Genomic DNA, 24,336 nt, shown 5'->3' with positions numbered 1-24,336 from the left:
TAAAAAGGAATAAAATACTAGTTCAGGGTAAATGCAGATGAACTTTGAAAACATTATGCTAAGTGAAAGAAGTCAGGCACAAAAGGCATTGTATTGTATGATTCATTTATATTAAATATGTAGAATAAACCAACCAATACAGAAAGAAATTAGACTGGTGGTCATCTAGAGTTGGAGGGTGGAGGTGGGAGAGAAATGGGGAGTGACTGCTAATGAGTTCCTTTTGGGGTAATGGGAATATTTTATATCTTGATTGTGGTAGTTTTTACATTGCTGGATACAATTTTCAAAGTTTATCAAATTGAACATTTAAAGATAGCTAATTTCATTGTAGGTAAATTATAACTTAATAAAACTGATTACTTTTTCAAATGATTCAAAAGTAACCCATGTTGACTAACAAACAATGATCCATCATTTTGTATGACAGCTTTTGACTACACACATCACAAACCACCTTAGAGAATAAACTGAATTAGGCTATGGCATTTTTTCACATCTACTGGAATATTCTCCAAAGGACTACCACCATTTTCATCATTTGGCCCTCTTTCTAAGAAACAAAATATTTGTCACTCAAGAGGCAGTAATTGGAGAATTTGAACTATTTGTACTCTCCCAATGGGAAAAACTACGAATGCTGTTGAGGCATATTTTGAATGAATAAAGACATCTTTTCACAAGTGTGGTATTATCATTTCTACCTATATAAATAGTGGTTACATATAGTTAAATCTAGCAGTTTTGAAATATCAGTGTAATTGGAAATATACCATGCAAGTTAGAATTTAGAGAAATTAGAACTCAAACTTGGTAAAATGTGGCCTTGGAATTTTATAACTACTGGTGGTACTACTACTTGCTAGATTTGTTTGGAGGGCAAATAACTGTAAACCCATCAACCTGAGAACAAACCTATCAGCTAGAAGCTGATAGGATAGATAAGGTCTTCTATTTGAGTAAGTCTAACAGTCATTAGCTTGAGTACATCTAGCCTCTGTTAGTTTTATTTTCAAAATTAACTCATTATTAAGAACTTTTCGATATGCTGAGGGTCTTATTATCTTGTAAATTGGAATAATTATTTGTCATAGGCAATGAAAATTTTTAATTGCAAGTTGTAGCATTAGGCCCAAAAGTCAATGTTAATGAAACAGTTTTACTATGAATTTAATTAATAAGGTAGGGCTGTGATACTAATCATGTATTGCTGAATTAATTACATGTGCAGTTCATCATGCAAGATTTGATATGGTGTGCTTTGGGCTATGAAAACTCCAGAATTTACAAAAGGTGGATGAGAACATTCAGTGAATACACTGCACACTTTACTCAGAGAGACTTCAATTCCTTCTAACCTGTAGTGTCTGACAATACTGCAAATTGCTGTGTCTTAGCATATGCAAGTCTGCTGGCTAATATTCTAAGCCAGTGGTTTCCAAAAGTTTTTTATTATAGGCCCCTATTGGAAAAAAAAAAATTAGCACTCACATCAATGTATGTATACAGTATTTATCTCTTCATAAATAATAAAAGTATAACATTGTACTAATATGTTATGTACATTATAAAACAGAAAACTTAAAAATCATCTGAAAGAGTGAGATAAAAAACAAAAACATACATCTATTAGGGACTATATACCTCACTTGGAAGACCACTGCTTCTAAATAAGTACATAGAGTTATCCTTGCTTGGGAGCAAGAGCAGGCATTAGTCCACGTGGAGAGACAACATAGAATTTAATATCAAATCTGGAAAATGGGGAAAACAAATATTTAGATTTGAATTAAGCAATCACTAAATAAATAACAGACTTTAATCAGAAATAAGAGAGCCAATATATTAATGAGAACATTGTTTTACTAGTTTGTGAAACCAAAACATTCTGTTTAGCACCATCTAAAACAGATGAGGATATAATTGCAGAAAAAGAATGAATTAACTGGGACTTGACCTGAAAATAAATACTTAAGAGGTGGAATTTGACTGGTAGCCAGCCTTAGATGGCACCAAACTTGCTTTATGAATGTTAAAAACTAAAGAAACATAAAGATGAATTTGTGCCTAATAGCATTTCCAACACAAAGAAAATCAGATTCATAAACAATGCCATGTATTTAGCAAGGTATTTAAGACAGGAGACTCCTCTGCTTCAGTACCTATTGGAAAGCAAAAAAGAAGAGGGTTCAAACATAAAAATAAAAAGCTACTCAAAGATGCAATGGTCAAAGTTTCTAAAGGTAAATTTGCAGGAAAAAAAAAAAAACAGTTAGTATGAGTTCTTTAAAAGTCACATCAGCTGGAGAAAGTGGCACCCAGGCTAACAATGTTGATACAATGCAGGTATGAGTTATTAGATCATAACATACCCTTTAGTATCAACAATGACCAGCAAAGAGAAAGCATACTGGATAATTAAAAGAATGCTTGCACGAAGACAAAGAACTAAAATCTACTTATGGTAATAAATTACAAAATCATTTTGTCACCTAGTTTGATGGAACAGATCATGCACCCATGGTCAATTTTTTAAGAACTGAAAGTAGATGTATAACTTTGGTAGACAGAAGTTTCAGTGAGATGCACACACACACACACACACACTTCAAGAATTCAGAAATAAGATTTTCCTCTGAAAGCTAAACCAGTAAAAGCCAGCCACAATGGATGTGACGATTGGATTGGAGGACACAATCAAAGGACTGCCTGTTCAGGTATGACAGCAAAATACGCACACACCCAACACACCAGTCAAGGTTGAGTGGGGACATGTGCAAAAGCTAGGAGGCAGAAGCACATATGCAAAAGCTAGGAGGTGAGAAAGAGCAGTATGCATTCAGAGATCTTAGAAAAGTTCAGTATGGCCAAAGCAGTGAAGATAGAGTAGTAGGCAGGGGCAGGGCAGTGGAAGGTTCTGTCTATCACATTAAGGTTGATTGAACCTTGTCCCCAATACATTGGGAAGCCAGACATTAAGATGTTCTCAGTCAGACATGGAAGCACCCAGATTTCAGGAAGGTGTCTCTGACTGCAGTGTATTGGAGTTGTCCCCACCCCCACCCCACAGCAGAGGAGGCTGCTGCAGATATCCAGAAGGAAGATGGCCTGGGCAAGGTAGGCGGGAGTGGCATCTGGTAGGAGTGGACTGATGAGACATATCTCAAAGGTACATGGATGGTGTCTTAGTCCACTGGGGCCACTATAACAAAATACCTTACACTGGGTAATTCATAAACGACAGAAACATATAGCTCACAGTTCTAGAGGCTGGGAAGTCCAAGACCAAGGTGCCAGCAAATGTGGTATCTGGTGAGGGTTCCCCTGCTTCATAGATGGTGCCTTGCTACTGTGTCCTCACATGACAGAATGGGCTAAGGGAGCTTGCTCCAGCCTCTCTTCTAAGGGGACACATCCCATTCATGAGGGTAGAGCCTTCATCTGACTTAACCACTTCTCAAAGGCCTCATCTCTTAATAATATCACACTGGTTATTAGGTTCCAACATATGAATTTTGGGGAGGCACCAACCTTCAGACAATACCAGATGGGATGTGGGAGTGAGGCAGAGAAGAGAGTCTGGCTTGGGAAGTGAGGTGCACTGATGGTGTCCGTCATGGAGAGTGAGAACTCTTTGAGGAGAAGCAGGAAGAAGAGGAGGAAGGGAAGGAGAAACAAGTATTTGAGGAGAAAGTGGAGGAGTTCAGGCTGAGAAAAGTTGAGGTGTGGGAGGTTATGAGTTACCCAAAGGGAGCTCTTCAGTGACCAGTTGATCACATGGATCTGGAGTTCAGGTGTGAGGCCTGCACTGGGAGATGAAGATGTGGGTGTCATCAGCTTTCAGAAACTCGAGGGAGGATCAGCTGGCTAGAGAATACCCAACCATGAAAATGGAGAAGAGAAATGAGAAACAGGGAAAACCGTGAGGTACAGACAGCAGATGCCTAAATTTTCTCACATGGTGTGGAAAAGGACTTTTGTAATCCCCCAGAGGCAATATATTTCTTTCCTTACTATGGTGGGTTCCTGCTAACAGCCTGTCTGTGTTTCTGGGGGTGGAGCAGCCTAGGGGCTGCCATTCTTTACTACCTTTGTATTCTTTAGGCCTTTGAGGGCTCTTGGCCTAAAGAGGCAGCATAATCCAGGGGTGAAGAGCACAGTTCAGACTACCTCCACTAATTTCTAGCTGTATGCACACTGGCAAAGTTGTTTAACCTCTCTCCATCTCCATTTCTTCATCTCTAAACTAATACCATTTCCAGAGACATTTTGTGAAGATTGAAATAGATAGCTCATGGAAGGCTTCATCACATTCATTACTATTATTATTATTCATGCTCCAAAAGAATCTGGAGGCTGCAACCCTAGGATTTTATGCCAGGCATCAAGAGGAAAGACGAGTGCCTAAGAAGCATACTGTCTCCCTGATTTATAAAAAATGTTGTAATTTCTAGAGCAGTGGGAAGCCACAGGGTTAGTGTGAGATTGATGAGGCATTTCTGGATGTTCATTCAGGTGCTCAAAGACAAGAGTTCCTTTTCCCAAGATACCATCTGATCTACTGCAACATATAACATGGGAAGTTCACATATTACAGGAGATTGGTTTGGAGTCCCCAAATCCTTCTTGATTTGATTTTTATTGTATGGTCAGCCAGTGAGCCAATTCTAGACTCACCCTTTAAAGTAAAACTAAATAGGTGAAAAACATGTTTATGGAGTCTCAAATTCCTTGGGGGCCGTAAATCTAGATAACAGAAAGGCACTTCTCCACTTAGCAATCAGGATTGTCATGGTTACTTAATGGTTCACATGATTCACAAGTACACCCTGCTCTCCTCTAAGGCAGTATTTACATTTCAAAGAAACCTACATTTTTCAAAATTCCCATCTAAACACATTTGTTTCAGTTGAGAAAGTGAAATTAAGGTCCAGAGAAGTTGAAACTCACAATAACAAAGTTATGTTTTCTGCAGGAATTTCAATAATAAAGGTTTTATTAGAGCTATAAGTGTATAACTATAAAACAGACTTCAGTGAACAAATTCAGAAATATTTGCTCAAGAGTGATGTCTTTTATTTTCCTTATCACCATGCACTCTATAACTAATAAATAAAGTTTCTTATACATTCTTATCAATTTTTATCACATTTATCACCCACTGCTAGGATAAACAAAACCGAAAGGCATCTTGTGGTGTGTCTCAAGGTTTTTGCTTTAAATGCAACTGATAACGGCTCCTGGTTTTGATGACATTATTACCAACCACTCTTTGCACAATGCAAATTAGGTTTTCTTATTGATCAATTACATTGTATCCAGTTTGAATCATGAAAACATAGTTGTGAAAGAAATGCTCATATTGAATAAAGTCGGCAATTAGCTGAGAATTGAGAACCTTTGTCATGGAAACATTTTCTATAGACTCTCACATCCTCACATCGTATCCTATAATGTTCTAGAATATTTAGTCATATTACAACGTTAGGGGGAGTAAATTGAATAATAGTCCTGTTTCTCAGTATTTAATTATTTTAACTGGATACGTACTTTTAAAATGAGAAAAAAAAACTTATTTAATGACCCACCAATGTCTATAGAGTCTTGGTTAATTTACTTATTCTCTTCCGGCCTTATCTGTGAAGTTGAGCGAGATAACTTGTGTTTTAAAAGACAGGAATTTATCCCCTGTTAAAAAACAAAACAACAACAACAACAAATAAAATAAAATAAAATAAAATAAAATAAAATAAAATAAAATAAAAAGATAAAATAAAAAAAACCCTCCTCTGTTCCGGGAAAGGGTTAGTGAGGATGAAGCATCAGAGGGCTCCTAAGTAAGGAGACACCTGTGTCCTACTCCAACACTTTCTCAACCATATTGCAAGCCCCAGACAGGACAGCCATGAAATGCACCAAGAAGACCGGATCTTAAGCCTAGCAACTCCAGCTTTGACAAAGATTGCTGTTCCTCTAGCACAGCACAGAAGCATCAGAGCCATTAAGCCCGAAATGAGTTTGCAATCTGGGACAATATGTGTCTCAGCAATAACCTTTGTAGAGGGGCTTGCTTTTCTGATATCTTCGCTCCCAAATTTTGACAACACTCAATGAGTGAGGGAACCACAAAAAAAATAAGGCTAATTTTTCTTCCATGTTAGCAATATGGAAGCTCAAAGTTTACATTCCTCCAAGGCACCATCTATCCCCAAGAGCCCAGGGCTACTATGTGGATGTTAGATTAATGGGCAGTCCATTTGTCAGGGTGGCAAACTCCCTTTGCCTTGATACCCTTCCATCTTTGTTTGGATCACCTTGGATTGAATTAAGTGAATGATGTCTGCCTTTCCTTTAGCAATTCCTTCACTAATTTAAAGAAATTCAGAGACAAGTTGTATGGTAGTCATTTTAACACCTGCCAAAATCTGTTTTAAATTATCCAGAGCCAAGCATCCTATGTCTAAATTTCCCTCAAACTTTGTACTGGCCTTTAATCTCATTACAAGCAGCACACGTTTTCACTAAGTGCTAAATTACATGTTATGTAGTCCTTTTCTGAAATGTATACATTGAAGGAGAAGATTTGATTCTAGGTCAAAGAGAGAAAACTAGCCTCTGAGGGTGGTATTTCTGAGACAACCACTAGAAGATTAGAGAAGCACGAGCATTCTCTTCTTTTTCTTTTGTTAATGGAGAAGTTGGTCATTTCCTAGTAGACTGCACACATGAAGAGATTCTACAGCTAGTAATGCTGAAATTAAGGCCTTCTGGTGGGGATGGGACACATAGATAGGAAGTACATTTTCATTGCAAGAATGCAAATTGGCTAGTTACAGTGGACACTATGGATGCCCTGTCCAGATTCCATTTATTGGGCCAGTGCATCCATCCCCTAGCTGCTGTGAGTGTTGGCTGCTGAAGATTCGTACTCTTGCCCTTGTCAGCTACACCATGTCTAGAAAACCTGAGGAATTAAAACCTCTCACCTTTCACCCCACACTGCCGCCCTCCCCCACGCCACCCCGCCACCAACTCACGCATCCTGTCTTGAAATCAGTGGGCATAAAAGCCTGGCTCCCTTGTCTCAAGGTGCGTTCTTTCCCTGGTGCCCTTCACGTTCCACAGTCCCCCTGGACTCAGGCTGAGGTTAGACTTCAGCTGGATCATATCTATGCTTAGTTTCTTCCCCTGTCCTATGCTGCTCCCTTCACTTCCATATAGGTTTCATCTAAGGATACTCCCTCGATAAACCACTTTCACAAGAATCCCCATTCTTGGTTCTGCTTCTAGGGAACCCCACTTAAGACACCACGGTACTAATTTATATTTCATTTCTGTCTCTGTTTATGTTTTCCACTTCCACTTTCCCTTTGTCAGTCAAGCTAACTCTGCACTTCCTTGCCTCAGAGAAAGTTTATGTCAGGACTTCCCAGAGTTCATTTCCCAGAAACTCAAGTCCAATGTGAAGAACAGAGTTCAAGGAGTGAAAGATTTCCCTCACACTAAAAAGAAAATGCCCCACCACCACCACTGAAGGGAGAAAAAAAGGGGTCTTTGAATTCCTTGAGCAGATGGGACCTCTGCCCTGTTCCCCAACAACCCAGAGAATACAGTAGAAATTCAACGCTGGAGCGCACAGCTGAAGACCAACAGGGGAAGTAGCGGGAGCCGGTGCAGACGCGAACGACTCTGTCTGACAGCTTTGGGGAGAGCCGTGGATCTCCCAACGTGGAGGTTGAGATCTGAGAACGGACAGACTGCCTGCTCAGGTGTGTCCCTGACCCCTGAGTAGCCTAGCTGGGAGAAATCCCCCACTAGGGGCAGTCTGACACCCCACACCTCACAGGGTGGAGTACACCCCTGAGAGGAAACTTCCAAAGGAAGAATCAGACAGGTACACTCACTGTTCAGCAATATTCTATCTTCGGCAACCTCTGCTGCTGATACCCAGGCAAACAGGGTCTGGAGTGGACCTCAAGCAATCTCCAACAGACCAACAGACAGTCCTTCTGACAGTCAGAAGGAAAACTATCAAACAGGAAGGACACCTATACCAAAACTCCATCAGTACGTCACCACCATCAAAGACCAGAGACAGATAAAACCACAAAGATGGGGAAGAAGCAGGGCAGAAAAGCTGGAAATTCAAAAAATAAGAGCGCATCTCCCCCTGCGAAGGAGCGCAGCCCATCGCCAGCAACAGATCAAAGCTGGTCAGAGAATGACTTGGACGAGAGGAGAGAAGAAGGCTTCAGTCCATCAAACTTATCAGAGCTAAAGGAGGAATTACGTACCCAGCGCAAAGAAACTAAAAATCTTGAAAAAAGAGTGGAAGAATTGACAGCTAGACTAATTAATGCAGAGAAGATCATAAACGAAATGACAGAGATGAAAACCATGACACGAGAAATACGTGACAAATGCACAAGCTTCAGTAACCAACTCGATCAACTGGAAGAAAGAGTATCAGCGATTGAAGATCAAATGAATGAAATGAAGCGAGAAGAGAAACCAAAAGAAAAAAGAAGAAAAAGAAATGAGCAAAGCCTGCAAGAAGTATGGGATTACGTAAAAAGACCAAATCTACGTCTGATTGGGGTGCCTGAAAGTGAGGGGGAAAATGGAACCAAGTTGGAAAACACTCTTCAGGATATCATCCAGGAGAACTTCCCCAACCTAGTAGGGCAGGCCAACATTCAAATTCAGGAAATACAGAGAACGCCACAAAGATACTCCTCCAGAAGAGCAACTCCAAGACACATAATTGCCAGATTCACCAAAGTTGAAATGAAGGAAAAAATCTTAAGGGCAGCCAGAGAGAAAGGTCGGGTAACCCACAAAGGGAAGCCCATCAGACTAACAGCAGATCTCTCGGCAGAAACTCTACAAGCCAGAAGAGAGTGGGGGCCAATATTCAACGTTCTTAAAGAAAAGAATTTTCAACCCAGAATTTCATATCCAGCCAAACTAAGTTTCATAAGTGAAGGAGAAATAAAATCCTTTACAGATAAGCAAATGCTTAGAGATTTTGTCACCACCAGGCCTGCCTTACAAGAGACCCTGAAGGAAGCCCTAAACATGGAAAGGAACAACCGGTACCAGCCATCACAAAAACATGCCAAAATGTAAAGACCATCGAGGCTAGGAAGAAACTGCATCGACTAACGAGCAAAATAACCAGTTAATATCATAATGGCAGGATCAAGTTCACACATAACAATATTAACCTTAAATGTAAATGGACTAAATGCTCCAATTAAAAGACACAGACTGGCAAACTGGATAAAGAGTCAAGACCCATCAGTCTGCTGTATTCAGGAGACCCATCTCACATGCAGAGACATACATAGGCTCAAAATAAAGGGATGGAGGAAGATCTACCAAGCAAATGGAGAACAAAAAAAAGCAGGGGTTGCAATCCTTGTCTCTGATAAAACAGACTTTAAACCATCAAAGATCAAAAGAGACAAAGAAGGCCATTACATAATGGTAAAGGGATCAATTCAACAGGAAGAGCTAACTCTCCTAAATATATATGCACCCAATACAGGAGCACCCAGATTCATAAAGCAAGTCCTTAGAGACTTACAAAGAGACTTAGACTCCCATACAATAATAATGGGAGACTTCAACACTCCGCTGTCAACATTAGACAGATCAACGAGACAGAAAGTTAACAAGGATATCCAGGAATTGAACTCATCTCTGCACCAAGCGGACCTAATAGACATCTATAGAACTCTCCACCCCAAATCAACAGAATATACATTCTTCTCAGCACCACATCGCACTTATTCCAAAATTGACCACATAATTGGAAGTAAAGCACTCCTCAGCAAATGTAAAAGAACAGAAATTATAACAAACTGTCTCTCAGACCACAGTGCAATCAAACTAGAACTCAGGACTAAGAAACTCAATCAAAACCGCTCAACTACATGGAAACTGAACAACCTGCTCCTGAATGACTACTGGGTACATAACGAAATGAAAGCGGAAATAAAGATGTTCTTTGAAACCAATGAGAACAAAGATACAACATACCAGAATCTCTGGGACACATTTAAAGCAGTGTGTAGAGGGAAATTTATAGCACTAAATGCCCACAAGAGAAAGCAGGAAAGATCTCAAATTGACACTCTAACATCACAATTAAAAGAACTAGAGAGGCAAGAGCAAACACATTCAAAAGCTAGCAGAAGGCAAGAAATAACTAAGATCAGAGCCGAACTGAAGGAGATAGAGACACAAAAAACCCTCCAAAAAATCAATGAATCCAGGAGTTGGTTTTTTGAAAAGATCAACAAAATTGACAGACCGCTAGCAAGGCTAATAAAGAAGAAAAGAGAGAGGAATCAAATAGATGCAATAAAAAATGATAAAGGGGATATCACCACTGACCCCACAGAAATACAAACTACCATCAGAGAATACTATAAACGCCTCTACGCAAATCAACTAGAAAATCTAGAAGAAATGGATAAATTCCTGGACACTTACACTCTCCCAAGGCTAAACCAGGAAGAAGTTGAATCCCTGAATAGACCAATAGCAAGCTCTGAAATTGAGGCAACAATTAATAGCCTACCCACCAAAAAAAGTCCAGGACCAGATGGATTCACAGCTGAATTCTACCAGAGGTACAAGGAGGAGCTGGTACCATTCCTTCTGAAACTATTCCAATCAATAGAAAAAGAGGGAATCCTCCCTAACTCATTTTATGAGGCCAACATCATCCTGATACCAAAGCCTGGCAGAGACACATCAAAAAAAGAGAATTTTAGACCAATATCCCTGATGAACATTGATGCAAAAATTCTCAATAAAATACTGGGAAACCGGATTCAGCAGCACATCAAAAAGCTTATCCACCATGATCAAGTGGGCTTCATCCCTGGGATGCAAGGCTGGTTCAACATTCGCAAATCAATAAACGTAATCCAGCATATAAACAGAACCAAAGACAAGAACCACATGATTGTCTCAATAGATGCAGAAAAGGCTTTTGACAAAATTCAACAGCCCTTCATGCTAAAAACGCTCAATAAATTCGGTATTGATGGAACGTACCTCAAAATAATAAGAGCTATTTACGACAAACCCACTGCTAATATCATACTGAATGGGCAAAAACTGGAAAAATTCCCTTTGAAAACTGGCACAAGACAGGGATGCCCTCTCTCACCACTCCTATTCAACATAGTGTTTGAAGTTCTGGCTAGGGCAATCAGGCAAGAGAAAGAAATCAAGGGTATCCAGTTAGGAAAAGAAGAAGTCAAATTGTCCCTGTTTGCAGATGACATGATTGTATATTTAGAAAACCCCATCGTCTCAGCCCAAAATCTCCTTAAGCTGATAAGCAACTTCAGCAAAGTCTCAGGATACAAAATTAATGTGCAAAAGTCACAAGCATTCTTATACACCAGTAACAGACAAGCAGAGAGCCAAATCAGGAATGAACTTCCATTCACAATTGCTTCAAAGAGAATAAAATACCTAGGAATCCAGCTTACAAGGGATGTAAAGGACCTCTTCAAGAAGAACTACAAACCACTGCTCAGTGAAATAAAAGAGGACACAAACAAATGGAAGAACATACCATGCTCATGGATAGGAAGAATCAATATCGTGAAAATGGCCATACTCCCCAAGGTTATTTATAGATTCAATGCCATCCCCATCAAGCTACCAATGAGTTTCTTCACAGAATTGGAAAAAACTGCTTTAAAGTTCATATGGAACCAAAAAAGGGCCCGCATTGCCAAGACAATCCTAAGTCAAAAGGACAAAGCTGGAGGCGTCACGCTACCTGACTTCAAACTATACTACAAGGCTACAGTAACCAAAACAGCATGGTACTGGTACCAAAACAGAGATATAGATCAATGGAACAGAACAGAGTCCTCAGAAATAATACCACACATCTATAGCCATCTGATCTTTGACAAACCTGAGAGAAACAAGAAATGGGGAAAGGATTCCCTATTTAATAAATGGTGCTGGGAAAATTGGCTAGCCATAAGTAGAAAGCTGAAACTGGATCCTTTCCTTACCCCTTATACGAAGATTAATTCAAGATGGATTAGAGACTTAAATGTTAGACCTAATACCATAAAAACCCTAGAAGAAAATCTAGGTAGTACCATTCAGGACATAGGCATGGGCAAGGACTTCATGTCTAAAACACCAAAAGCAACGGCAGCAAAAGCAAAAATTGACAAATGGGATCTAATTAAACTAAAGAGCTTTTGCACAGCAAAAGAAACTACCATCAGAGTGAACAGGCAACCTACAGAATGGGAGAAAATTTTTGCAACCTACTCATCTGACAAAGGGCTAATATCCAGAATCTACAAAGAACTCAAACAAATATACGAGAAAAAAACAAACAACCCCATCAAAAAGTGGGGAAAGGATATGAACAGACATTTCTCAAAAGAAGATATTCATACAGCCAACAGACACATGAAAAAATGCTCATCATCACTCGCCATCAGAGAAATGCAAATCAAAACCACAATGAGATACCATCTCACACCAGTTAGAATGGCAATCATTAAGAAGTCAGGAAACAACAGGTGTTGGAGAGGATGTGGAGAAATAGGAACACTTTTACACTGTTGGTGGGATTGTAAACTAGTTCAACCATTATGGAAAACAGTATGGCAATTCCTCAAGGATCTAGAACTAGATGTACCATATGACCCAGCCATACCACTACTGGGTATATACCCAAAGGATTACAAATTATTCTACTACAAAGACACATGTACACGTATGTTTATTGCGGCACTATTCACAATAGCAAAGACTTGGAATCAACCCAAATGTCCATCTGTGACAGACTGGATTAAGAAAATGTGGCACATATACACCATGGAATACTATGCAGCCATAAAAAAGGATGAGTTTGCGTCCTTTGTAGGGACATGGATGCAGCTGGAAACCATCATTCTTAGCAAACTATCACAAGAACAGAAAACCAAACACCGCATGTTCTCACTCATAGGTGGGAACTGAACAATGAGATCACTTGGACTCGGGAAGGGGAACATCACGCACTGGGGCCTATCATGGGGAGGGGGGAGGGGGGAGGAGGGAGGGCTTGCATTGGGGAGTTATACAAGATATAAATGATGAATTGATGGGTGCTGACGAGTTGATGGGTGCAGCACACCAACATGGCATAAGTATACATATGTAACAAACCTGCACGTTATGCACATGTACCCTAGAACTTAAAGTATAATAATAAAAAAAAAAAAAAAAAAAAGAAATTCAACGCTGATGGCTATGTGACATACCTTGGAGATTGAGTCCTATCCAGGATGCCCAGTCTCACCAAATTCCTGTCCCCTCTATGCCAAGCATGTCACACAAGCTGCTTAACTGGCCCATTGAAAGGCTCATGGAAACATGGATGACCCATTTCACAGCTATAACAAGTACAGAAAGACACTCCCCAATACCTTGGTAATGGGTAACCCCGGGGACCTGGCACCACCCCCAAATCCCTGTGATAGGATGTTCTGCCATCCTGGAATCTACAGAGGACTGGGTTTTTTATGAAAATAAAAATGTTTAATAATTCTTTCACATATGAGTTACGTTTCATACCTGCTTCATGAAGGGCAGCAAAAGGGTAAGTTTATGATTATTATGCTTTGTTATCATGAAACAGTAATTAATAGGATGTTTATGAAGCATTTTCATTAACTAATAAAAGTAATACCCTGCAATGCACCTGAAAAAATAATAATTTCAGGGCAACATATACAGTAATACTGTTAAATACACACATCCACATACTTAGGAAAGACAAGGAGTGGTAATTGTTTAGTGGGTTATTTTTATTTTATTTCTTATAGTTTTCTGTATTTTCTAAACTTTTGTAGACATGATTATTGTTTTTCAAATCAGCTGGTCTCTTCTTTTTCTGCTCTCTACCACAGGCCAGTCAGTATATGTAGTACGAGGCAGGAGCCCGAATCACCAGCCCCACTGCCATCAAGTCCGAGTTCTAAGCTCCACCCATGCTGCAGCACTATGGATGTCTCAGGGGTGCTGTCTTAGGCTAGTGAGAACACATTGAGAGCGGGAGTTTGAAGCCGCAGTCAACTTGGATGTAGGGACTGAGTGTTTAGGGGGAGGAGAAGGAGGAAGGAAATGAAGCTTTAAGCTTCTCCTCCTTTTGCGTGGAAAACCCACCACTGATAGACAGAGCAGCAGACACAGACAGACGGAAGTGAAAACCAGACAGGAACAAAGAGGAGACAATTTGGACTTAGTGCTCAGTGGATGCACCAACATCTGAATGTGCATCCAGACCCAGACCTTTCCCTGTTCAGGGTCCAGGTTGTCAAGCCTGTCTCTTATTTCACAGTCCTCCATCGCTCTGCTACATGATAACCACTTTCTTCCCTCCACCTCCTGAAGTCACCAATGTCAACCATTTCTGCTGCTGACACTGCCCTGCCTTTGACAAGTCACAAAATGAGAACAAGCCTGGGTTCGGGTTGTCCTCTTGGGGAAACAGAGAAGTGCCTCCTAACTTGAAAATTGTGCTGCTACCTTCCACCCGGACTTCAGGAGTCTCCAATCAACACCCACCTTCACACCAACCTACAAGGATCTGGATGGATTTCCTCCCTGTCCTCCTCCACCTTCTTAGGCCACAGTCACACCACCTTTAAGGAAATAGGGAGCTGAGAGCTGAGCAGGAACCGCTATTTGGACCAACACACCAGCACGTCAGCTCCTGGTCACGTGAAGCCACTTCACTGGTGAGTCTGGGTCCCAAATTTCCCCTCCCATTATTTGCAAGATCCCTCACTCCTCACCTTCCCTCCCACCACCTCCACCATGCGGGGCACTGTCACTCGTTTTCTTTTTAGTCTTTGCGCACACAACAAATGTGTCATCTTTCTCTGATTACCGGAAGAAACAGCATCTTCTCCTGAGCTACTGGTCATTTCTACTTGTCTGGGAAACAGGCTCATCCTCTTCTCTACTCCCTTCATCACTTCTATTTGGACTCACTAATGTTCATCTCTGCAGTCCTGAAAATACCTGGAAATGAAGATGAGGGAGGGAGTGTCAGGAAAGGAAACAGTAGGAATGGATTCTGTTACTTTCTTGTTAACACTATTCTATTCTTTGTTATACAAACATGCATTTTTATTATTGAAAAATGTTAAAGAACTATTTTCATTCAAGAAAAATGATTCACTTTTATTAAGTGGCATATATCATAAACAATAATTCTCACTGCATAATGAGTTCTGTACATGTCACTCAAAGCAATCTTAAGTTTTCTACATCTTGCCCCATGACAACATCCTGATTAGGTAATCACTTGAGAGTTTACAAATCTGATGATATGCCAGAACCAACTAGGTTTATTTCTGGAGTGTCAAGGTGTTTCAGTGTTAGAAAGTCATTCATGGGGCCGGGCGCGGTGGCTCAAGCCTGTAATCCCAGCACTTTGGGAGGCCGAGACGGGCGGATCACGAGGTCAGGAGATCGAGACCATCCTGGCTAACATGGTGAAACCCCGTCTCTACTAAAAAATACAAAAAACTAGCCAGGCGAGGTGGCGGGTGCCTGTAGTCCCAGCTACTCGGGAGGCTGAGGCAGGAGAATGGCGTAAACCTGGGAGGCGGAGCTTGCAGTGAGCTGAGATCCGGCCACTGCACTCCAGCCTGGGCGACAGAGCGAGACTCCGTCTCAAAAAAAAAAAAAAAAAAGAAAGTCATTCATTCATTTATTCATTTATTCAGCATGTGTACTGAGCACCTACTACATGCCATGCATTGCTCTTGATACTGTGGTTACAGCAGTGAATAGAGTTGACCTAAATTTCTAACCTCATAGTTCTTACATTCTAGTGAAACAGACAAGCAACCAACAAGATAAAACATATAGTATATTGTTATTAATAAGTACTAAAGAAAAACTAAATGGCAGGAAAGAAGATATGAAAAGTCAAGATGGGATGAACTTTTAGAAAGGGTGACTAATGAAGGACTCGCTAAAAAGGTGACCTTTGAGTAAAGATCTGAAGTCTTGAGGGATCTAACTAAGTGTGGTGATGTGTGGTGGAAATACATCCCAGGCAAGGAGACGAGCAACTGAAAAGGCTCTGTAAAGGGAACATGTCCGGTATATTCCAGGAACATCAAGAAAGCCAAGATGACTGAGCAGGGTGAGTTAGAGAGAGAGAGAGAAGTAGATTAGGCAGAAAAGTAGTAAGATTGATTAGGGTAGGGCCTTGTCAGTTGTAATAAGGACATTTATATTTCCTCTAAACAACACAGGAAGTGGGTGGGGAGTTTGAACAAGGGACATGTGTCTGGATGTGTTGAGAATAAACTATAGGAAGAGAAGAGTGACAGGGACACTGGCCTGTCTACATCATTCCTGACAACAGCAAACCAAAGAAGAAAAGAAACCTCACAATGAAAGCATTTGATAAAATAAGTCACCATTCCTAATTTAAAAAAAAATTAGTAAAATAGGAATAGGAGGGAACTTCATTTATGTAGTAAATAATTATATGTAATTTTGTGAGTCGTTCTTAGATGAATTAAATTAGATATAAAAGAAAATATCCTTAACCTGATGAAGAAGATATCAGGAGCTCTTCTGATCTGGCAGATTCATTCCTCTCTCTGGTCTATCAAGATTACAGAACTTAACGACTTGCCTCCATTCACTGATAGTATTTCTTTGTACTACGTGTGTGTGCATGTGCAACAGAGAGAAAGAGAAAGACTGGTAAACATAAGTGAAATTAGCTTTGAAAAAAAAAATACTTCAATCACAAACAATAAAAGTTATACTAAATAATGAAACAAAAGAGGCATTCCCACTGACTTCAAGAACAAGATCAGGAGGCTCTTAAGGAAGTTCTAGTCAATGCCAGTCATTAAGTTCTGTGATCTTGGTAGACCACAGAGAGGGATAAATCTGCCAGATCAGAAGAACTTCTGATACATTCTTCATCAGGTTAAGGATATTTTTGTTTATGTCTAATTTAACCAAGAATGACTCATGCAGAAGAAGAAAGAAAAGGGGGCATAAAAGTTGGAAAGGAAGAAATGAAAAATCATCATTTGCAAATGATTATATATAATACCAAGATAAGCCAAAGGTATCACTTTAAATTAGAATTAATAAGACAATCACAAAAATTTGGAACTTGATTAATAAGCACAAACGCACTTACTAATATGTGTCTAAAAAGAAAGTTGGAAACAGTTGACAGTGCCTAGGAGTGGAAAAGATAACACAAGGTTCTTTCCCTGTATACTTTATATATTTCCTTACTGTTTTGAATATTTTTAACTACTAGTATATATTACTTGTATTACCAGAACAAAATACAAGATTCCTAATCCGGACTATTATACATACATAACGCAGACCCTCTTGGCCATTGTATTAACTCTTAATTTTTTGTGGGGTGGGGATTACCGACCCCTTGAGAAACTGATGAGGTCGATGATCTCTGTTCCTGAAAAAAAAAATGCATTTAACCACACATATAATCCCAAACAAAACTTTGCAGGTGAATGCAATTGCAGGTGGTCCACAGAGTTGACCGGGTGCGAACACCTACTCTGGGTTCATCAGTGGGGATTGTTCCCTGGACATACATTTGGTTGAGGGGGCACCAAGGTGGATGTGTACTGGCAGGCAGTAACCTTGCAGCAAGGCTAGACTCTTCCTGTGTCCCCTGGAGCTAAGGAGGTCAGAAGTGAGAGGCCCAGGAGGCTGCATCTCTTAGGTCAGGTGGTAGTAGCAGACAGTGTTTGGAGCAAGGTTCACTGGTAACCACGAATAAGGATAGACAGCAGTCAGGCCTGGGAACTTCCCCCAGCAATCACATTTTGTGCGATCACAAAAACTTTTTTGTGAAATCACAGGTTTCACAAATCGTCAGCTGCACGGTCAGGTAAGAACAGCATTCCTTTCTATGCATCAATGGGTTACCTCTGGGAACTTCGGGAAGGGACGGAAGGAGCCAAAGACATTTAACCAGGTCTGCATCTTGGACAGTTGTCCAGATGTATTTTGGGAGTGAGCAACTGAGCCAGGTGCCTGAACGCAGGAGATGAGCAGCTCTGGTATATGGGAGGGAGTAGAGAGACAGCGCCTCCCTCCTCCTCCTGACAGGGCGGGGAGGATTTGAACACCCCACACCCACCACACTCAGTTTCCTTGGCCTCACAGCTCTTCCTTCTGCCCAGAGTTGAATCATTAACAGGAACCTAATCCGAAGACAGGTGTTCAAAACTGTCATGGTTACAGCCATCAAATTACAGGAGGTTCACACACAGCAGTCAGCAATGGTTTGGGAATATTAAATAAATGTGTTTCTGTAACAGAACAAGACAGGATCATTTATTTATGCAACTTAAAAGCTATCCCAGAAGGAGAAAAAAGTAGCACATTATTTGTCCAAAATAAATAAGACTGGACAACTGAACAGCTCTCTGTAGATCAATTTACAGATCATATGGAAATACGCTTATCTTATTGAGAAATATTTCATTTTAGATGTTCAAATACCTTAGCATATTTTAAAAACTATTTTCTATGTGGCCAAAAGAATTCATGTTCTATTCGGTAAAAATTAACCAAAATTAATGGTGCTTTCCAATGGACGCAGGAAACCTTTTTTCTTTACAAAACATGCCCACCCTTTTTTTGTTGCTACTTCCCACATTGAATTCTTGTTTTACTGAATTTTTTTTACTATAAAAATAAAGCATGATGATAGTTTTAAAAACAAAACAGGAGTATTCCAGAAGTACAGACCCCACTCCCACTCCTTGTCACCTTTCTGACACTCTGCCCCTTAGCTATACTGGAACAGGGCGTCAACTGCAAGGAAAATCCTGGGGACTAGGGGCTGAGGAACTAGAAGTGGAGCGATGGAAGAGTGTCCAGTAGCCCAGGAAAGGACGAAACAATTCCCCAACAAAAGAGTAAAAATTTTCAATAGCCCTCCGAGAAGATGCAGCCCCTCCCAGGTAACCAGAGAAAGGCAAATTCTGAAAGCAGGGACAAGGGGGGCTACTTTGGGCCTCCATGACTACAAAGACAAAAATGAGTGATAGGACCTGATGTGGTGGGAGGAGATGGGACTGAAAGTAAAGGAGGGGGCTCGTACTCTTGGTGGGAGTGGAAATTGGGGACTCAAGCTTACTGGCGATGCAGTCCTCACGTGACCAGGAGCTGACGTGGGCAAAGGTACTTAAAGCCCTGACCGCCGTCCCCCGTCCTCCTCTGGGTACCAACTCTATTGCGCAGCTTGCTGCCGTGCGTTTAACCCAGACGAGGAGGAGGAGGAGAAAATTTCCCAGACTCGGGCAGGTGGGTGCGAGGGTGGGCACAGTCTGGGACCCCTGAATGGGGTAATCTAGGGATGTGGGAGTCGGAGGCCGCGAGTGCCTCGGTCTCCCCCGCTCCTGGCCGGCTTTCCAGACCTGAGGTGCTCAGACGCGGCTCATTTTGTTCGGCGGCGAGGAAAGGGGGAGGGGGAAACGAAAAGACTTTTGATAGAGTTTACGAAGAATCCGCTTACTTCCTGTCCAGCCAGTGTTTTTGGTTTTGTTTATAACATTCAGGCCCGCACCCCGCATCCCGTCCTGTTTTGAGAGGAGGAGGGAAGAGAAATAAACGTTGCAGCGCATAGAAGGCCAGCGGAGAGGTTGGGAAAGGGTAATCAGGAGGCGGGGGTGGGGCATGCAATTTGGTAACAATCTGGGCTGTACACTCCCACCCTGACCTCCCCCACCACCGCCCCCGCACCCTCCCATCACCCAGCCGACCCTCTGTGCTTTGGGAGTGCTGAAAAATGGGTGTACCAGCTGCTGTTGGAGAGATGGCGGGTTTGGCGCTGTCTGGGCTTCACGGGAGGTGGGGGTGGGGGGGACCCTGAGAGAATCTGGTATTAAACCGCCTTGTTAACTCGCAGACTGCTTTCCAGACACCTCCGGCCCACACAGCCGTCCACCACCCGTCTTTTCAGTCCTGGAAAAGGAATTCGGGTATGCAGGCGGGAGAAATGGCGGTTGTTGGGGGGATTTGTGGAAAGTGGGAGGTAAAGCCCATAACAGAGAAATCGTGGAAAATCTCAACCTTGAATCCGAAAAGGCAGACGTTGAGGCCCCTCTTCTGCAGGCTAATCCTAGGCCTAGGGGCTGGGTAGCGAAAGACTGGTGATCCTGGGAGGGGAACACTGAATTGTTTGGCAGGAGTCCCCCATACCGCGTCCCATCCGGCTTTTGCTGCACCCTCGCCCTCGCCCCGCTCCCCTCCCGCTTCGTTGGAGGAGAAGGGGTGTGGCGGTGTGTCCCGGAGAAATGGCGGATGGGGGCGGGGCAAAGCGGAAGGAGGGATTGAGTGCCTGGGGAGCCTGCGCAGGAGGAGGATTGAGAAGGGAGAGTGGGGTGAGAAGAGTTGAAAGAATTGAGAGGTAGAATCATTTGACATTCTGGTGTGCAAATACGAAAAGGCAGTTACTGAGACCCTTGTCCTGGTGCTGATCCATCCACCAGGCTTTCATTGTCTAACGGCGACAGTCTATAATTCTGCTCTTCAGTCTGTCCTTAGGATGAATCTCTAACTGAACTGAAGTAAGGAGAAACAGCCTTGAATCTTTGGAGGTCAGTGTTGGGATTGGAATTGTCTGGGGCCCCCAGGTGTGGGTGTGGCAGAGACCAGAGCAGAGTATGGGACCAGAGGCTCCTCCTGCATCTTCTCTCTTTTAACTTAAAAGACACCCTTGCCCCTTTCCCCGGGCCCTTTCTTTTAGGTGCAGAGAAAGGGGCGTGGCATCTGCCTTAGTTAATATTTGGGGGAGGAAAGGTTGAAGAGGAAAAAAGGATCCCTGAGAGGGGGAAAACTTTTGACCCACAGGGTTTCAAATCAGGAAAAGAACCAGAATTCTTCCACCAAAGGCTCAAAAACGCCCTTTCTGATCTGTCCTCAGGTCTGTCTTCTTTTTAGGCTCTGTGCAACTGCAGCTACAGTGGAAAAAAGCAAACCGCTCTTGATCCCAGGAGGTTGGTATGTGCATGAGCAACATCTAGGGACCTTGGGGGTAGGGAGTGGGACATCATAGCAGAATCTGAGGTCTCTACTGTTTTTCCAGCTCTCCACCAGCTTTACCGATGTCTGTACTGCCTCTCGTCCCCCCATTTAGATGCTGCAAGTTGTAGGCATTGGCAGAGCAGGCTAAGGTTGAAGACGTAGAAAACGTTAAACTAGGTCTGTGGATCAGCAAACACAGGCCTTGACACCTGTGCCTGGGTGCTAACCCACCGAGCAAGCGTTGTGTCCCTAAACTCTTCTCTAAGTAAAACCGGTTAGACACGAAGTGAGCAAGAGCCCTAAGCCTCATTTTTATCCTTTACCCCTAGGCCCTGCCTAAGCCTCAGCAGAACTTGTAAGCCTAAACTGAAGAGCCTCACCCGGACGAGCAGGCATCCCTTAACCTTAAGCAAGCCACTTCCACGCCCTGGATCAGTGAATAACCCCAGCTGCACCATGAGCCGTGTTCGGGATGCTGGTTGTGTAGCGGCGGGGATAGTGATAGGGGCTGGTGCCTGGTACTGTGTCTACAAATACACCAGGGGAAGAGACCAGACCAAGAAGAGAATGGCCAAGCCCAAAAACCGGGCTGTGGCTGGGACTGGAGCCAGGGCTAGAGCTGGGCTAAGAGCCGGATTCACAATCGACCTTGGGTCAGGATTCAGTCCCCCAACCCCAGTCCGCGCTGAAGCAGAGGACAGGGCTCAGGATGAAGCCTCTGCTCTGGACACAGTTGGAGCTGAGGCAGTGGCCCCAGCTGCATCCAGCGCTGAGGCTCAGAGTGGGGCAGGCGGTCAGGCCCAAGAGGCAGATGGAGCCGGGGTTGGGCCTAAGGCCGAATCAATAGTTGGGGCTGCAATGGCTTCTACAATTGCACCACCTCCCGGGGTGACAGAGGCCCTTGGGGCTGCAGAAGCCCCTGCAATGACAGGGGCTCCCAAAGTGGCAGAAGCTCCCAGAGAAGCGGAGACTTCCAGGGCAGCGGTGCCTCCTGGGACAGTGGTGCCTACCGAAGCGACAGCACCCACTGAGGTGACCGAGGCTCCTGGGGTAGCAGCACCTACCAAAGTAGCTGAAGCTCCCGGGGTGGCATCGCCTACTGAGGCAGCTGAGACTCCTGTGCCTGCAACGCCTACTGGGGCTGCAGCACCTACTGGGGCTGCGGAGTCTCCTGGAACTTCTGGTCCCCCTAGATCAGCGGCGGTTCCTGGGACATCAGCCGCCAAGAAAGCAACCCCTGGGGCTCACACTGGGGCTATACCTAAAGCCACATCAGCAACTGGAGCGGTACCCAAAGGTGGAGCCAAGGGTGTAACCAGGTCCCGGAATGGGGGCAAGGGCAAGGGCAAGAAAAGCAAGGTTGAAGTAGACGAACTGGGAATGGGCTTCCGTCCTGGAGATGGGGCTGCAGCAGCTGCTGCAGCCTCTGCTAATGGCGGACAGGCTTTCCTGGCAGAGGTCCCTGATTCTGAGGAAGGGGAGTCCGGGTGGACTGACACAGAGTCAGATTCAGACTCTGAGCCCGAAACCCAGCGCAGAGGGAGGGGAAGAAGACCCGTTGCCATGCAGAAGCGCCCCTTTCCTTATGAAATTGATGAGATTCTGGGTGTTCGTGATCTCAGGAAGGTCCTTGCCTTGCTTCAGAAATCTGATGATCCTTTCATCCAACAGGTAGCTTTGCTCACTCTGAGCAACAATGCCAATTATTCATGCAATCAAGAGACAATCCGCAAATTGGGAGGCCTCCCAATTATTGCAAACATGATCAACAAAACTGATCCCCACATTAAGGAAAAAGCCTTAATGGCCATGAATAACCTGAGTGAGAATTATGAAAATCAGGGCCGGCTTCAGGTGTACATGAATAAAGTGATGGATGATATCATGGCCTCTAACCTGAACTCAGCAGTTCAAGTAGTTGGACTAAAATTTCTAACAAACATGACTATTACTAATGACTACCAGCACCTGCTTGTCAATTCCATTGCAAACTTTTTCCGTTTGCTATCTCAGGGAGGTGGAAAAATCAAGGTTGAGATTTTGAAAATACTTTCGAATTTTGCTGAAAATCCAGATATGTTGAAGAAACTTCTCAGTACCCAAGTGCCAGCATCATTTAGTTCCCTCTATAATTCTTATGTGGAATCAGAAATCCTTATTAATGCCCTTACTCTATTTGAGATTATCTATGACAATCTCAGAGCAGAAGTGTTTAACTATAGAGAATTCAATAAGGGCTCCCTTTTTTACTTATGTACTACATCTGGAGTGTGTGTTAAGAAAATTAGAGCCTTAGCAAATCACCATGACCTCTTAGTGAAAGTGAAAGTTATAAAGCTAGTGAACAAATTCTGATTGGTTATGTACCGTCAAAAGACTTGAAAGAAATTTCTTGATTTTGCAGTCTGGAAGTGTTGAAAATTGAAAGTTACTGCTTTTCCACTTGCTCATGTAGTAAAGGGATCCTTTCAGCTGCCAGTGTTGAATAATGTATCATCCAGAGTGATGTTATCTGTGACAGTCACCAGCTTTAAGCTGAACCATTTTATGAATACCAAATAAATAGACCTCTTGTACTGAAAACATATTTGTGACTTCAATCGTGCTGCTTGGATGGAAATATTTTTACTGGTTCTTCTGAATTGACAGTAAACCTGTCCATTATGAATGGCCTACTGTTCTATTATTTGTTTTGACTTGAATTTATCCACCAAAGACTTCATTTGTGTATCATCAATAAAGTTGTATGTTTCAACTGACAAAAAGTCGTTCTAATGCTTGAATTTAAAACCCAGCTGGAGAGATAAGGTACATAAATACAAAAGGATATATACAGAGATCTATGAGAAATAATAATAATAAATAAATACAAAAGGATTACTAACAGTACCTGGGCATATGCTCTTTGTCAAATATACACGATCTGTTTAAATGAAGCAGAGGTTGCTGAGAAAGTTTCAAGGAGGAAGGGCGCATTTAAGCCGAGCCCTGAAGGACAACATAAAAGGGCATTCCAGGAGGGGGAAATGCTTTTTAGAAAGGCATGAAAGTGAGAAATCCGTTCCTGTGATAGGAAGGTAGCCAGTTTGCTTGGAATGGAAGCCATGGGAAGAGGAATAATGAGAGATAAATGTGAAAATTCAGAGTGAGGAAAGTTTAAGGAAGATCCTGAACCCCAAGTCAAAATATTGAAATAATATCCTGTCATATTATGCAAGTCACTGAACAGTTTTG

General features: G+C 42.4%; 1 protein-coding gene across 7 annotated transcripts; it reads left to right on the top strand.

Annotated features, from left to right (window-relative positions):
* Positions 1 to 19,266: 19,266 nt before the first annotated feature.
* ARMCX2 (armadillo repeat containing X-linked 2) lies at positions 19,267 to 23,867 on the top strand. Of its 7 annotated transcripts, none has more exons than XM_030934650.1 (6): positions 19,267 to 19,380; positions 19,635 to 19,717; positions 19,997 to 20,057; positions 20,612 to 20,675; positions 21,002 to 21,074; positions 21,432 to 23,867. In XM_030934650.1, exon 6 carries the CDS (start codon positions 21,559 to 21,561, stop codon positions 23,455 to 23,457), a length of 1,899 nt encoding a protein of 632 aa, XP_030790510.1. In that variant the 5' UTR covers positions 19,267 to 19,380; positions 19,635 to 19,717; positions 19,997 to 20,057; positions 20,612 to 20,675; positions 21,002 to 21,074; positions 21,432 to 21,558; the 3' UTR covers positions 23,458 to 23,867. The 7 variants fall into 7 exon arrangements, with proteins under 7 accessions (XP_030790510.1, XP_030790509.1, XP_030790507.1 ...); XM_030934649.1 differs by having other exon boundaries at positions 20,568 to 20,675; XM_030934647.1 differs by having other exon boundaries at positions 19,985 to 20,057.
* Positions 23,868 to 24,336: the final 469 nt, after the last annotated feature.

This window comes from Rhinopithecus roxellana, chromosome 7, assembly GCF_007565055.1.
Source record: "Rhinopithecus roxellana isolate Shanxi Qingling chromosome 7, ASM756505v1, whole genome shotgun sequence".
Classification (NCBI taxonomy): Eukaryota; Metazoa; Chordata; class Mammalia; order Primates; family Cercopithecidae; genus Rhinopithecus; species Rhinopithecus roxellana.
The sequence above is the reverse complement of the archived record's forward strand: the minus strand, read 5'-3'. Positions and strand labels throughout refer to the sequence as shown.

Coding starts and splice junctions, on each gene's coding strand:
- ARMCX2 (XM_030934650.1), top strand. CDS start 21,559: ATGAGCCGTGTTCGGGATGCTGGTTGTGTAGCGGCGGGGATAGTGATA.